The 15,603-nt window shown below is 42.0% G+C and overlaps 5 protein-coding genes across 5 annotated transcripts in view; 2 read left to right on the top strand and 3 right to left on the bottom strand.

Annotated features, from left to right (window-relative positions):
- LOC134181187 (uncharacterized) overlaps positions 1 to 761 on the bottom strand; it is a 1,091-nt gene extending 330 nt beyond the window's left edge. Inside the window, exons 1-2 of the mRNA XM_062648411.1 lie at positions 627 to 761; positions 1 to 336 (exon numbers count right to left, since the gene is read on the bottom strand). The exon at positions 1 to 336 is cut by the window's left edge and continues 330 nt beyond it. Coding sequence (XP_062504395.1) covers positions 1 to 336; positions 627 to 754 — 464 coding nt within the window. The 5' untranslated portion in view covers positions 755 to 761. The remainder of the gene's footprint in view (positions 337 to 626) is intronic.
- A 40-nt stretch (positions 762 to 801) lies between these two features.
- LOC134180944 (uncharacterized) lies at positions 802 to 1,464 on the bottom strand. Its single transcript, XM_062648127.1, has 3 exons — positions 1,146 to 1,464; positions 845 to 972; positions 802 to 813 (listed from the first exon to the last, which is right to left on the bottom strand). The coding sequence occupies exons 1-3, from the start codon at positions 1,447 to 1,449 to the stop codon at positions 802 to 804; spliced, it is 444 nt and encodes a 147-aa protein (XP_062504111.1). The 5' UTR covers positions 1,450 to 1,464.
- Positions 1,465 to 1,644: 180 nt separating this feature from the next.
- On the top strand, positions 1,645 to 3,861 carry LOC134181447 (uncharacterized). Its single transcript, XM_062648724.1, has 5 exons — positions 1,645 to 1,758; positions 1,877 to 2,335; positions 2,423 to 2,488; positions 2,851 to 3,051; positions 3,598 to 3,861. The coding sequence occupies exons 1-5, from the start codon at positions 1,707 to 1,709 to the stop codon at positions 3,687 to 3,689; spliced, it is 870 nt and encodes a 289-aa protein (XP_062504708.1). The 5' UTR covers positions 1,645 to 1,706; the 3' UTR covers positions 3,690 to 3,861.
- A 7-nt stretch (positions 3,862 to 3,868) lies between these two features.
- On the bottom strand, positions 3,869 to 5,631 carry LOC134181446 (uncharacterized). The gene is made up of 3 exons (XM_062648723.1): positions 5,309 to 5,631; positions 4,745 to 5,093; positions 3,869 to 4,567 (listed from the first exon to the last, which is right to left on the bottom strand). The coding sequence occupies exons 1-3, from the start codon at positions 5,544 to 5,546 to the stop codon at positions 4,066 to 4,068; spliced, it is 1,089 nt and encodes a 362-aa protein (XP_062504707.1). The 5' UTR covers positions 5,547 to 5,631; the 3' UTR covers positions 3,869 to 4,065.
- A 1,929-nt stretch (positions 5,632 to 7,560) lies between these two features.
- On the top strand, positions 7,561 to 9,189 carry LOC134181268 (uncharacterized). Its single transcript, XM_062648511.1, has 2 exons — positions 7,561 to 7,997; positions 8,489 to 9,189. Exons 1-2 carry the CDS (start codon positions 7,777 to 7,779, stop codon positions 8,997 to 8,999), a joined length of 732 nt encoding a protein of 243 aa, XP_062504495.1. The 5' UTR covers positions 7,561 to 7,776; the 3' UTR covers positions 9,000 to 9,189.
- The last annotated feature ends 6,414 nt before the right edge of the window (positions 9,190 to 15,603 follow it).

Genomic DNA, 15,603 nt, shown 5'->3' on the forward strand with positions numbered 1-15,603 from the left:
AATTGAGTGTAGTTTTTAGGCGTGAAGACAAGGTGATCGGGATCGAGTTCGATGCAGTCAAGGCATGCGGTCGATTTTGGTGTAAGTGTAATCGTTAAGTTGCCCCATTGAGGTTTGTCATACAAGTTGAATGTGACCACAGCACTGCCTTTTGGTGTTGTTATATACGCATCTTGTATGCCTTCACTTTTATTGACTCCTTCGTTATAGATCTGACCACAAGCTTGCTCCCAGCCTTTTGGCAGTTGAATTGGATTTTTTGGCATTCCGGGAGTGATGATGGTGTGTGCAACTACACGCATGGATGGGTCAAATGTGCCGTGGCCTCGATGGTCCCTTCATTCAAATCACAGTAAATACAAGAAACTGATAGATTGTGTGTGTGTCTGTCTGTCTGTCTGTCTGTGTCTGTGTCTGTGTCTGTCTGTGCCTGTCTGTCTGTCTGTCAATACATATATTTTCAAACATTGAACTATGTGTGTGTGTGTGTGTGTGTGTGTGTGTGTGTGTGTGTGTGTGTGTGTGTGTGTGTGTGTGTGTGTTTCTGTCTGTCTGTCTGTTTGTCTGTCTGTCTGTGGGTGTAGTCAAGTACAGGTAGGGTAGCTAACTTACATTTAATTACTTACCAAACTGATTCGTATGGAATTCCTGTGTTAGCATCAACATAGACAGTCCCATTGTCATCGATCCCAGCCTCCTTATGCCAAACGTCTGTCTTCATTCCATTTCTCATCACAGTTTTATTGTATGTCATGCCATCGCAAACCGTCAGTCCCATGCATTCATCGTTTGAGTGACCAATCATGAGAGCTCCTAAGCCCATGGGAGAAAACATTTCAACAACCATGTTGGTAGTGAAGTAACAATTCTCGGCGTCAGGCTGTTTGGAGTATACAAGAGCGAGAGTCTTGTTGTAAACTTCATCTGTCTTTGCTACATCTGGTGCTGTATACATGTATGCATGGCTGTAGGCTAGAGCACAAAAGATATCATTACAAAGCATCAAACCAAGGAATACTGATTGCAGTAAGCATGCATGACAAGTCCAGTAAGAGTAGTGTATTGGCCTAGACACAATTCAACAAAACAACTGCCTAGACAACATTGCAAGTCGTACAGCACACACATGCCGTACCTAGATGTACCTGCTTCTGTTTCTACTTGCTTGAGAACCATATCGTATTCGATTCTCGCAAGAAACCTTCCCGTTTCGCTTCTTGTTGACGCCACGAATACTTGAGCAGTAGCACCATAATTGTCCGAGTAATTTGCCGTAAATTGCACGGGAAATGCAGGATAACGCGGTGCACCTGAAGTGTTAGCACTAGAGGATGATGAGACTAGAAAGAAACACCAAACGAAGACGAGCGAGAGCCTTCGCAAAGACATGGTGAAGCCAACAACTCGACAAGTCAGAATGGCTGTTGTAATGACACTCGTGAATGTCATAGGATCTTCTCGTCACGAGACTTACCCTCGCAAATTTGATATCAATTTGTTATTAGAAATCGGTTATCGTTGCAACATACAATTGCTTAGTAAGGTACTCGGGAATTAGTTCCAATTACGTCTAGTACGTCCCTCGCGTAATGATGAAATAGGGAACTAGCGCAGTTCCCACGGATATCTAGAAGCGGACTCTCTACGTAATTTTTAGTACCAGATCTAGAACGTTACAGCTCGGTTGTCTGCTTCATCCTTGAAGCATGCTAGGCTCTAGTCGTCACTTTTTCATTTCTCCGATCATCGTCGTCAACGGTAATCACATCTACAAGCTACACAGATCATTGCCATGCATGCAACGAATCTCTAGATGGTTGCATCTTGGTGTTGAACTTTTGTTACCAAACTTGCTAACAACCGATTCTTCCTTCAGTTTTTGTTCTAGTTGCTGCGACCGACGGCAATGTCGCTATCACCCTTCTCAACGGGCCGAATCTTGCACTAGACGGGGTGCTGCAAGTGCAATGCACACTGACCGGCGCGGCAAAAGAAAGCAATGTGAGAGTCGTGTGGGAACACAACGGAACACGAATTTGCGACAGTGAACAACAACCCGTCGCGATTGTAGGGCACAGAGTCAAAGCCACGTGTGTTAGTGGCAATCACTTCACTTCCAATATTCTCATCGTACGAAGTCTCGACTACCAAGACGCCGGTCTGTACCGTTGCCTTGTGATTGGGGAAGGAAAATCGCTTGCCGTGAGTGTAACAATTCGTGACGCAGTCACGTGGTTATCAACCACTGAAGCATCCACCACAGATGCGACTTTAACATTGACATCCACATTCAATTCGAATTCTGCAGCAGCAAACGGACGACAGTCCAAAAAAGGTAAGGAGGATTTGCATGCTTGTCAGTCCCAGGACGTTGTCATTGTGTGAGTTGTTAATTAATTAATTGATTCATTTGTCTAATTAGGGACTAAACATTGGGGACTGTATAGGACACCACACATTTCTATGGTCGCCTCTTTGAGAACAAACGGTAAGAGTTAACACATTGGTAGACAAACAGACAGACCTACAGACAGACAGACAGACAGACAGTAATAATCACCCTTTAATACTTGCATTTGAATGACTAATGCCTGACAATTCAATGACGTCATGGGGTTAAGGGCGTAGCAAAGGGTGCCCTCCCTGTAGGGTACAATAACCAATGTGGAATGGCAGACCCTGATGGGCACACAGACATTTGTTTATTAATTGCTTTGATGCTGTACGTACTACACGTGTACAAGCAAGGTCCCACATCTGTCTTCCCAACTAGCTAATATCATCATCTGGTATTAAATATATAGATAAATAATTTATTATTTGTTTGTACTGTAATTTTGTTTTCTGCAGGATTTGCAGTCACTGGTAATTCTGGAGATCATGACATGGAAACAGTGACCTCTGACACTGAATCATGGGATCAACCCTCGACAGTTGCAAGTGTTGATTGGGATAAACATTTTACAACTGAAACAAGTGCTGCTGCTAGTAACATGATGAACACTGTTGATTGGGATCCAACACCAACTGTTGCTGACGTCATACCATCAGGTAACTTTCTATAAATTAAATGACAAAATTCCAACCATTAGCTGTTGTACCATCATTTATTTACTGTTTTATTTGTCTGTTAATCAGCTTGTTTGTTTATATGGTTGTCTGTCTGTCTGTCTGTTTGTCTGTATGTATGTATGTATGTTTGTCTGTTTGTCGTCTGTCTGTCTGTCTGTTTGTCTGCCTGCCTGCCTGTCTGTCTGTCTGTCTGTCCGTCTGTCTGTCTGTCCAATACATATATTTTCAACATTGAAATCTACAATCAACACAACTAAGCAACTCTACTGTCCCAATCGCATAAACTCTCTACCAAACTAAAACTCTACAGAAACCAGCTCTATATAGGGCTGTACAGTAAAGCACATCTGTCTGTCTGTCTGTCTGCCTGCCTGCCTGTCCATCCGTCCGTCCGTCTGTCTGTCTGTCTGTTCATGTGTCTGTCTGTCTGTTTGTCTGTCTCTCTGTCTGTCTGCTTGCCTGCCTGTCTGTCTGTCTGTCTATCTACTTTTGCTTTGCTTAGAATAAACGTTCTCTGTATATTAGAATCAGCTTTTTTGGTGTCTACGTGGAATCCAGTTGTCATTTTTGGTGCTGCAGCAATGGTCACATTATGGCATCTCCACTACAGTTGTTAGAGGTTTCATACAAAACTAAACATATTATCCTCAGTATTATATACATATTTGTATATTCACCTTTCTAAGCACAAAGTCACAAGCGTTTTTAATCATATTTTATTGCCATAGCGACATCTATTATTGTGAGACACTGTAGTAGTCAGTACTGTACTATTTTATGTAAACATCATCAGCAGTGAGGTTATCAATGACTGTCATACCATAATTTCATTTTCTACTGAAATTTCTAATTGCTAGCTGCTACATGCTACACAAAAATCAACAGCAATTTCCTACTAAAATGCGTCTCGATGTCGACTAAGTAATCGTTGCTAAGTTACGCTGACTGCAACATCAATATCAGCAATAGCCAATGATTCATAGAATAGTGACGTCATGGACAGACATTGAAAGGTGGCGCGTGGCACGTGATGCCAGTAATGCCACCAGAGCAAGCACAGACAAAGAAATAGTCGGTTCCCACGTTGTCGTACGATCCTCCCGATGCACGAATGTTGACCTGTGAAGTGCCGTTCTTCTTGTAGACCAATTTCACTTCCTGAAGTTGAGTGTAATTCTCGGGTGTGAATACGAGATGGTTTGGGACCATTTCGATACAGTCGGAGCATTCGGATGGATCCAGTGTCATGCTGATGATTGTGTTGCCTCGTAGGGGCGTGTCGTACAGGTTGAAGGTGACAACGTCACTGCCGCTGGGAGTCGTGACAAATGCACTGCTTCTGCTTTTGCTGTGATTGACTCCTCGGTCGAGATCTCCGCAGTTGTACTCCCAGCCCTTTGGCAGTTGAATTGGATTCTTTGGCTTTCCGGGTGTGATGACGGTGTGTGTGACTGTGTGTGTGGACGGGTTGAATGTGCCATGGCCCTTGTGGTCCCTTCATTCAAATCACAGTAAGTGGACATACACTATGACATACGATCAAACAGAGAGATAAGCATGCTTGTGTGTGTGTGTGTGTGTGTGTGTGTGTGTGTGTGTGTGTGTGTGTGTGTGTGTGTGTACGTGCATGCGTGTGTATGTGTGTGTTCATGTGTACAATGCATATATTCACCCCACAGATTCATATGGAATTCCCGTATTAGCATCAGCGTAGACAATCACATTGTCATAATCCCCAATAGCCTTAGACCAGACGTCCGTCTTTATCCCATTCCTCATCACAGTTCCATTGTATGTCATGCCGTCACACACTGTCAGTCCCATACATTCCCCATTTGAGCTACCAAGCATGAGAGCTCCTATACCCATCGGAGAAAACATTTCAGGGATTCGATCAACAGAGTAGTCACATGCCTCTTTGCCAGGATCCGTTATGTAACGCAGGCTGAGAGTTCTGTTGTACACTTGTGCAGTCTTTACCACATCGTCCGGTGCCGTGTACACAAATGCAATGCTGTGCACTGAAACAAACATTTACATTACAGATTGACACAATTAACACGTAGAATCGAGACAAAGTATTGTGATAAATCAGGCACGTGCATAACATGCGTGTCCGTCACGTGCATAATAGTGCCCATCACGTGCAAGTGTGCATCATCACGTGACACATCCGTTTCGTCATTGTTTACAACTAAACGTACAGATAACAGACAGACGCACACGACGCTTGTACCTGCAGCAAGTTCTACTTGCTTCAAAACCATCTGGTAGTGAATTCTCACCATAAACCTTCCCGTTTCGCTTCTTGTCGACGACACAAAAACTTGAGCGGTGGCGCCAACATTGTCCGAGTAATCTGCAGTAAACTGCATAGGAAACGCCGGATAGCGCGGTCGATCTAGAATTCTAGGAGACGACGCATGCGCAAGTCCGTAGAGGCAACAGATGAGGACAAGCCACTGCAGCATCATGGAGTATGATAAAATATGAAGTTGGCCGAGTTTATATAAGCCGACAGCTGCAATCCTCGTGAATGTGACTGTCACAGGACTTGGTCACGAGATAACCCACGAATAGTTGTTATCAACTTGTTGTCACAAGACTTCCTGTAGACGTCACTTAGAGATTACTACGTTAAATATACGAGAGACTTGCGCAAAGTATAGCGTAGCAGACTTAGCAAGCGATTAGACTAGAGTAACTAACTAGCATCTTAGCGTCTCGATTTTTGCAACACTAACTGTAATATTCAATTGCAAGTCTGTACTATAAAAATTTATAATTAGGAAACGCGGGGAAAACCCAGATATGTGAAGCACGTGACCATGGGAAGGTAAAATTGCGGCATTTAGATCGAAAGCTCGTGACGAGGTGGGTAGAGATGCGAACTCGCTGATTGGTTGGCCAATAGTAGTGGCAATGTTTGGCATGTTACTAGCTAATCTAATTAAAAAGTTTAGTCTGGTAAACAGCAAATGGTCTGTTTAGACCTACGGAAAGCATCATGCACGGGGCAAGCAGTTCGAATCCTCAGATATGGCCATATATATATATATACCACTGGCAGTCTGAGACTCTGACCCTTCAACCATTTCTTTCTTCTCTAGCTCTTTGCTGTGCCTTAGGCTTGTCCATCAATTACTAACTCACGAGGTTAGGTAATAATTAATTAATTTGTCGCACATTTGGCCGTTGAATCTCTCTAGGCAGACAAGCCTCTCTGAAAGACAAGAATGACACGTTGTGACCGTCTAATTATACACATTATAAAGCCGTAGTGTGTGTGTGTGTGTGTGTGTGTGTGTGTGTGTGTGTGTGTGCGTGTGTGTGTGTGTTTGTGTGTGTGTGTGTGTGTGTGTGTGTGTGTGTGTGTGTGTGTGTGTGTGTGTGTGTGTGTGTGTGTGTGTGTGTGTGTGTGTGTGTGTGCAGGCCCGGATCCAGGAATTTTTGAAAGAGGGGGTTGACCTGGTAGCAGTTATTCATAGCATTGTTAATTTTCTCTTTTCTAATAAAATTATTGAACCACGCCTATTGGAAAAGAGAGGGTTGCAACCCCCTGAACCCCCTGAACCCCATCTGGATCCGGGCCTGGTGTGTGTGTGTGTGTGTGTGTGTGTGTGTGTGTGTGTGTGTGTGTGTGTGTGTGTGTGTGTGTGTGAGTGTGTGTGTGTGTGAGTGTGTGTGTGTGTGTGTGTGTGTGTGTGTGTGTGTGTGTGTGTGTGTGTGTGTGTGTGTGTGTGTGTGTGTGTGTGTGTGTGTGTGTGTGTGTGTGTGTGTGTGTGTGTGTGTGTGTGTGTGTGTGTGTGTGTGTGTGTGTGTGTGTGTGTGTGTGTGTGTGTGTGTGTGTGTGTGTGTGTGTGTGTGTGTGTGTGTGTGTGTGTGTGTGTGTGTGTGTGGATACAATGATAAACTAATTTACTAACAACTAATCTAATGTGCCCGTGAGAAGAACGGGGTGGTAGACTAAGAAGTACACAACGTTGCAGACAACCATACCTCAGATTTCACTTGCAAGGCTAAGTTGCAATGTAATTCCGGTTACTACGGCAACACAAACTTAATTAGCTCAATAACAACAAGTTGATATCAAATATATATTTTCTCGTGACTAGATCCTATGACAAGCGTCATTGCAACAGCCATTCTGACTTGTCGAGTTGTGCCTTCGCGATGATGTCTTTACGAAGGCTCTCGCCTGTCTTCGTTTCGTGTTTCTTTGTACTAATCTCATCATCCCCTTCAGGTACTGCACCGCGTTATCCTGCATTTCCCATGCAGTCTACGGAAAATTACTCGGACAATTATGGTGTTACTGCTCAAGTATTTGTGGCGTCAACAAGAAGCGAAACGGGAAGGTTTCTTGCGAGAATCGACTACGATATGGTCTCGGTCAAGGTACGTATGAATGGCATGTAGCCTCGGCCTCCCAGACCTGTGTAGCGCCAATCCAAAAATTATTAAATTGGCACTACACGGGTCTGGAAGGCCGAGGCTGTATGTCATGTGTTTGTCGTGTAACTTGCAGTGTTGCATTACCAATTTTGATGCTTTGTAATGATATCTTCTGTGCTCTAGCCTACAGCTATGCATACATGTATACAGCACCAGATGTAGCAAAGACAGACAAAAGTTTACAACAAGACTCTCTCTCTTCTGTACTACAAACGGCCTGAAGAGCAGGGATGTTACTTCCTTACCGACATGGTCCCTGAAATGTTTTCTCCCATGGGCTTAGGAGCTCTCATGATTGGTCACTCAAATGGAGAATGCATGGGACTGACGGTTTGCAATGGCATGACATACACTAAAACTGTGATGAGAAATGGAATGAAGACAGACGTTTGGGTTATCGAGGCTGGGATTGATGACAATGGGACTGTCTATGTTGATGCTAACACAGAAATTCCATATGAATCAGTTTGGTAAGTAATTAAATGTACTTGTACTTGACACCAAACACACACACACACACACACACACACACACACACACACACACACACACACACACACACACACACACACACACACACCATGCAGCTTTACCAACAGGAGGGTTTGAATGACCAAAGCTAACCTTAATGACGTCTTAATAATTGTAACGTGATCATGTAACATAAATGTAAATAACTCAATGCAATTTTAAAATTAATAATTAAACTTAAACATTAGTACCATAAATTGAATTAAATTGCAAAATATATGTAAGAGTAAACAACAATATATTTTAGTTGCTGCAAGTGATTTGAAAAATGGCAAATGTGTATCAGAATGTTGACATATACAACCACTAATTCAATCACTCTTCATACAATCTTTTGTCTGTTACTGTTGTGATATAATAAGCATAAGTATTTGTATCACATCACTCTTGTATGTATCAGTTTCATGTATTTATTGTGATTTGAACAAAGGGACCATCGAGGCCACCACTCACATTTTCCATCTATGCACACAGTTGCACACACCATCATCACTCCTGGAATGCCAAAAAATCCAATTCAACTGCCAAAAGGCTGGGAGCAAGCGTGTGGTCATTTTCTTAACCCAAGAGTTAATATTACAAGTGTGGGCACACAAGGTGCATTTATATCAACACCGAAAGGCAGTGCTGTGGTCACATTCAACTTATATGACAAACCTCTATGGGGTAACACAACAATTACACTCACACCAAACTCAACCGAATGCCTTGACTGTATTGAAGTCAAGCCCGATCACCTTGTCTTTACGCCTAAAAACTACACTCAATTTCAGGAAGTTAAGTTGATCTACAAGAAGGATGGAGTCGTAAGCATTGATATGAAAGCATCGAAGGAATATCACTATTTGGTCTATCCTCACTACCTTCGTGTCTGTGCTTGTTCGGGTGGTGCTACTAACGTCACATTTCATGGATCACTTCAAAACACTAGCTGTCCCTGACAATGAACGATTGACTGACTTCCTAGGATGTTGATGGCTGCTGCAATGAGCAAAGCAGTGGCTTGCTGTTTGTTAATTGGTTTTAGTAGTCACTGCTGAATGGAACTAACAGTGCAGTAGATTGTTGGTGTTTTAGAATAATTTTGTTGTTGCTCTAGAGCTGGTGAATCACAGAAAAATATCACCAGATCGCCCACGCAAAGTTGTCCTCAACTTGTCACAAGACTTCCTGTTGGCGCTTAATTAATTAAACTTGCCCAAAGCATAGCAAACAGTCTAACTAGGGTAATAGATAGTATCTTCTCTCCTCGATGTTTGCAGCACTGATTAAGTCTGTTCGAAAATTTATGAAAACTTGGCAAACCCCAAATATGTGAAACACGTGACCATGGGAAGGTAAAAATTTACGGCATTTAGTCCAAAGCTGGTGGGTAGAGGTGCAAACTCTAACCTGTTGACTTCGGGCTTAGTAGGGTTTGACTCCTGTATTATAGTAATACACTGATGATTATACTAATTACACATAGGTAACATAACACTAACATACCACATGCTACACAGCCAATTGAGCAATAGTATGTTTGGCATGCCATTCTAATCTGGTAAACACTCTCTTCTACTAGCTAACTAGAGGCACGTTTCTCAACGTAAGAGTGACGAAGTGTTAGGACTTCTTTTGTCTTTGTTTTCGTGCAGCATCACAGTAACGATGTTCGAGCTAATTATGTAATGATCACGTGACTACACGCTGAGGCACTGAGAGAGACAAGTTTAGTTACTCTAACTAGGAGCTTTTTTCAGAATTTTTTATAGTATACGTATACTTGAATAGTTCGTAATTACTCTAGCATGTAAACAAACCCAGAATTTCCACGGTTCGGTCACAGGCTGTTTGTTTATATAAGTCTCCGTCTGTAAACAGGATGCATGATGGAGTCACGTGTACCTAGATGTTGCAATGGCATGCAAGACTGCAGATATTGCATCACTTCTTCGTCCGCCTGTGGATGGATATGGAAAAGTTGCTAGCGTTCGTCTTCGGTAACGATATCTAAATAGATTGTGTGTAGCTGTCTAGCTCTAGTGGTAGAGTCATTTGTAACTTTCAGTTTAGCTATGCTAGATAGTAGTGTTGTCACGCGACCAAATTCTCCCTTTTCAGTCTACGCATGGTCTGTAAAGTTATGCAGTGGCGTATCTAGATTTGCTACACAAAACGTTAGCCTGCTAGGGGATTCTAAGTATACGTCAGCCTAGCTAGACACGCACGCCGACGATCAGTCTCAAGATAGAGTACATGAAACGATTCATAGACCCTTTGTTACTACGGAAAGCTATAATAATATTTCATAGCCGTCAAGAAGTGCATGGGCAACATTCTTCGTCAATTGCAAGTTGGCTGCTTGGCAGAGCAACAGCAATTCGCAGTGATGTCATCTAGGAAACATTTGTGAACAAATAGCAAGATGAGAGACAGTCGTAACAGGTCCAATCTATTATCTAGACATCTGTTTGAAAGGCTATATAGCTAGGCTAGCTAGCAATTAATTGACTCGCATTTTTTGAATTACACTAGAAAGACTTCCATGCACATGTGTGGAGCTATAATAATAGTGTAGTGTAATGTGCTCGTTGTCGGTTACTTGCAGTGTTGATGTTGTGTGCACGAAGTTATGGAGCTGATCGACTAGATGCCGTCTTAGGAAAGAATCGACCGGTTGAGGGAACCCTCATTTTGCGATGTTGTCTAGCTGATAACCTTACAAAGAGAGGTATCGAGTACGAGTGGACGCTTAATAGCTCAATCTGCAGATGCAACAGTCAAGACACGCAAGTACAACCGGACGACAGAATCAAGTGCATTACGTTCGAGTTAGTTCCAAACTATGGTTACTGCAACGTGTTATTCGTGAGTTCCTTGAGATACGAAGATGCCGGCCGCTACGATTGTCATGCAGACGGAAAGTCCGCTAGCATCACCATTAGCGTGCATAGCAAAGTCTCTCCACCAACAGGTAAGACAAGTCTAGCTACAATTAGCTTGGACAACGTAAACTGATTTTATTGCAGAGCAACCGCCCACTAGCAAACCAACAGAGATGCCATCATTAGCTAATTCTACGAGTCTAGTTTCGCGAGATCTTTACGGTAAGAGTTTCTGTATGATTGCATGCTGTTAGATAGCATATGCAGTGGAGGAGTTTGGGTTGTATTGGATGTCGTTATAGGAAGCTCTATTCCTCCCACGACAGCGAGTGCTTCTTCACCTGATAGATACACCACCATCCACACGAACGGTGAGACATTGCAAAGACAACGAGCGGCATTAATTAAATTTAATAAATTATACACGCGCCATGCATCAGTAGAGTTTGGAGTTTTGCCTGCTTGGCACAAGTCTACGTGTAACCCGATACATGGCGCATAGCATTAATAGTTTGCAGATACGGTCATATTACATGCTAATTGTGTTGGCAACCGGAGGCAAGCCATACCACATTTGCTTGGATTTGTGCATGACATACATACTAAAACGTACTTGAATTGCATATACTCAACAATGCATTGTGTCCTAATTAATTCAGCTGCAGTTTCTAACTCTACTAGAAAAAGGTCTAAATATAGCTAATTGTATTGCATCTGTTTTGCAGGTGAGCAATCTAGAGAAATTCGCACTCGAACTGAGATCACTGCTACTCCGAATTCAAACATATCTACGTCTCCAGTTACTGTGGCAAACACTTCGTCTGCAGGTAACGTGTTTGCATGTGTTCTCTTGTGTTGAAACCGTGCTGAACTCTGTTTGCCAGGATCATCTGTTTATCTGCTGAAGTCAAGCTTTGGTGTGGTAGCAGTCGTCTTGGCCATGCGTTGCTTATTTTGAAGCTACTGAAGTTGTACGATGTCCAATGTATAAAAATATTTAGTCAGTAGCCCAAGAATGAATTGAATGGCCATTGCAAGTGTAGCGTGTTGCTTGGCGTGCACATGCTGTAGATAAGTTAGCCGTAGATAAGTCTATATATAGCTACTTTCGTATTGGACAGTGTATAGTAGACACTCTTTGCTTTGAGTAGTGGTTGCGGTGTTGCATTGGTTAGTAGTTGCTTCTTGCTCAATAGACTGTACATGTAGTAACCTACCCGCTCGGTCTTGTTACACAAGTTAGTTGTTGTTGTTTTAATAGAAATGAATTTGTCTACCACGTGGTATTAACTTAATTTAGTGATTAGCAATGAATTCATGTTTTGTGTTGTTGTTTGTTTACGTATTTAAAATGATATTGAAATGGTTGAGATTGTTTTGATGTCTAGGCATATTGTAGAAACGTGTGTGAAGTGTAGTTTTTACACACACACACACACACACACACACACACACACACACACACACACACACACAACACACACACACACACACACACACACACACACACACACACACACACACACATAACACACACACACACACACACACACACACACACACACACACACACACACACACACACACACACACACACACACACACACACACACACACACACACACACACACAACACACACACAAACACACAAACTTTATATATATATATATATATATATATATATATATATATATATATATATCAAAATCAAATGCAAATAATAATGTATATGGCAGAGTCATCCTCACTGCAATGGCCTATACATGACACGTTCGAGAATGTCACTTTTATTTTACTACGAAATCAAAGCACGACAAGCTATAAATACACTACATACACTCCAGGTCATGTTGTCAATAATGTCAATAATGTCAATAATGATTAACATTGCAGATTTGCCTTCTACGAAGAACATGGCTACTTCGACACCCACGACATCCACTACTGCATCTCAAGCTGTCAATTCTACTGTTGGTGGCACAGTTTCGTTAGTTCAAAATTTATCAAATCTACCAGCCACTTCATCAGTAACACAACTACAGCTGAACCATCTGCGTCTACAAAAGGTATTTAATTAATATACATAAACAAACACACTGGACTTATTTCTTGGAGGGTCGACCTGCATGCCTATTTTGATGTAACAGTTAGAAACTCTTTGCAGCCGTTGTATGTGACAAAATCAGCTGTAAGGGCTGGAGCCGCAGCAGAGGCAGGTGAAGAACAAAAGCACAGTAACCATGAAGACAGAGTTCGTGCAGCTGGTGGTCTCTTTTACCCCTTAGTGGTTGAGACCGTGGGCTCTGGTCATTATTCAGCATCAAAACTCTGAAAGCTATTGCTTCTCAAAACCTTAGCAGTCAGTGGCCTTAAATTCCACCGGGCTTTCCAAAATATGATGCAGCAACTTTCTATTCAATTGTGGAAACACAATTTGAGAATGATTCACAAGAGAATTCAGCTTAAAGTACAGGATGTTAATGTTGGGATATACCTAGTGTAATGTAAGACTTGTTGGTTTGGGGATGTTTGGGGGGATAGTTTGAGTTTGAATATAAAAATATATATCTGTGTGTACACACAAACCTCAAATTTCTCCTCCCCACAAATATGTTTCATTCAAGGACTTACTTCATATATATATATATATATATATATATATATATATATATATATATATATATATATATGTATATTGAAGTAAGTCCTTGTATATATCAACATATATATTTAAAGACAATTTAACACCAGCTTACGTGACCACGCCCGACTTAACACGATATCCACACAGCACGCTGGAGCATGGCTGTGGACAATACCCAACCCCAACACTGGCCTCGCCATGCCCCATAGAGAGTTTGTGGTATTGTTGCACATCTGGTTGGGCATCCCACTTTTCCCGGCAGATTTGGGTTCCAAGCACTGTTCCTGTGGACAGATCTTAGATAAATTTGGCAACCACTTGCTTGGATGTGGTCAGAACAACATAAGAACACGCCGACATGACGCTTTATGCGATGCTCTTTTTCACGCTTTGCTTGTGGATAATGGCAACTGTCGTAAGGAAAAACGCTGCAACACTGATACTTGTGCCAGACCGGGTGATATTTTCCACCCTGACTTCGAACAAGGCTGTGCCACCTATTTTGATGTAACAGTCAGGAACACAATGCAACCGTCATACGTTACCCAAACAGCTTACAGTGCCGGAAATGCAGCTGCAGCTGAAGAAAGGGAAAAAGACCAACGTCATGAAGCCAATGTCACATCAACTGGGAGTATTTTCCACCCTCTTGTGTGCAAATCTCTTGGCTTGTGGTCACCACACAGTTTAGAAGTATTGAAGACCATCGCACGACGTTTATCTTTCAAAAGAAATTTGGCAGTCAGCCAGGCAGTCAGTAACATACATGAACAACTGTCGGTGAAACTCTGGCTATATAATGCCAAAATGATATGGCATAGACTGGCTTTAGACTGTACTGACATGGTTTTTGAATAACGTGTGTTAGATACCCACGTAGGTGGGTTTATATATATATATATATATATATATATATATATATTTAACAGATTAATGGTGACCCAGTTGAGTCACCTTACTCTAGAACACCGTAATTGAAAGAAGAGTCGATGTCAAAAGCAATTTTTCTAAAATCAACTTTGCATTGTATTGCCTTAATCTGCATTACAATTGCTCATGCATATTGCAAAAAGTTTTGCACTAAGAGTTCGTCCACTAAACTTGTGCCTACAAAACTACTGTCAGGTGTTGCAACTGGCATACATCAGATACACCTGCAAGTACCTGGCAAAAGGCTAATGCAGTACAAAGAGTCCCCAGATCACACACTACCAGTAAGGGTACACAAGCTGAGTTACATGTGTTCAAAAACTACTGTCAGGTGTTGTCAACTGGCATACATCTGTAAAAGTTTCTCATACACCTGCAATCCTTGACAAAAGGCTAATGTACAGTGTAGTACAAAATAGTCCCCAGATCACACACTACCAGTAAGAGTAGACAAGCTGAGCTACATGTGTTCAATAAACTACTGTCAGGTGTTGTCAAGCAAGAGAAATGTTGTCAAGCAAGAGAAATGTTGTCACCTGGCATACATTTGTAAAGTTTCTCATACACCCGCAATACCTGGCAAACAGCTAATACAGTACAAAATAATCCCCAGATCACACAATGCCTTGAATTAGACAATCAGGGCTACAACTTGTGTTAACTAAATACTGTCAAGTGTTAAACAACTAAGTGAGTAAACACCAGACATATACACCTCACCTGTACAAGTTTAGATCTCTCATACACTCCTAACACATAGCAAAGAGCTAATGTAGTATAAAAGAATTCCTCAGATCACACGCTACCAGTTCTCCAGTTTGTTGTCCAGTGAGAACATCTGCTTCATACCTACAACAATCATCAATGGCACAGGCTTGGTCTGTGAACAACCAGATGCCACTCAAGGACAGGACCATCCAGTCCAAGAAAAACGACAAACTACAGCAACCAGCTTCAGTCGAGCGGTCACAGAAAAACTAGAAAGATGATCCTAATATACGGCGAGCTGTGGATGAAATAAAACGAACTGGAAAAAGTGTCAGGAAAGTAGCCATGGAATACGGAATTCCAAATTCTACACTTCAAGCGTACGCAAGTGGGAA

Source organism: Corticium candelabrum, chromosome 6, assembly GCF_963422355.1.
Source record: "Corticium candelabrum chromosome 6, ooCorCand1.1, whole genome shotgun sequence".
In the NCBI taxonomy this organism is placed as follows: Eukaryota; Metazoa; Porifera; class Homoscleromorpha; order Homosclerophorida; family Plakinidae; genus Corticium; species Corticium candelabrum.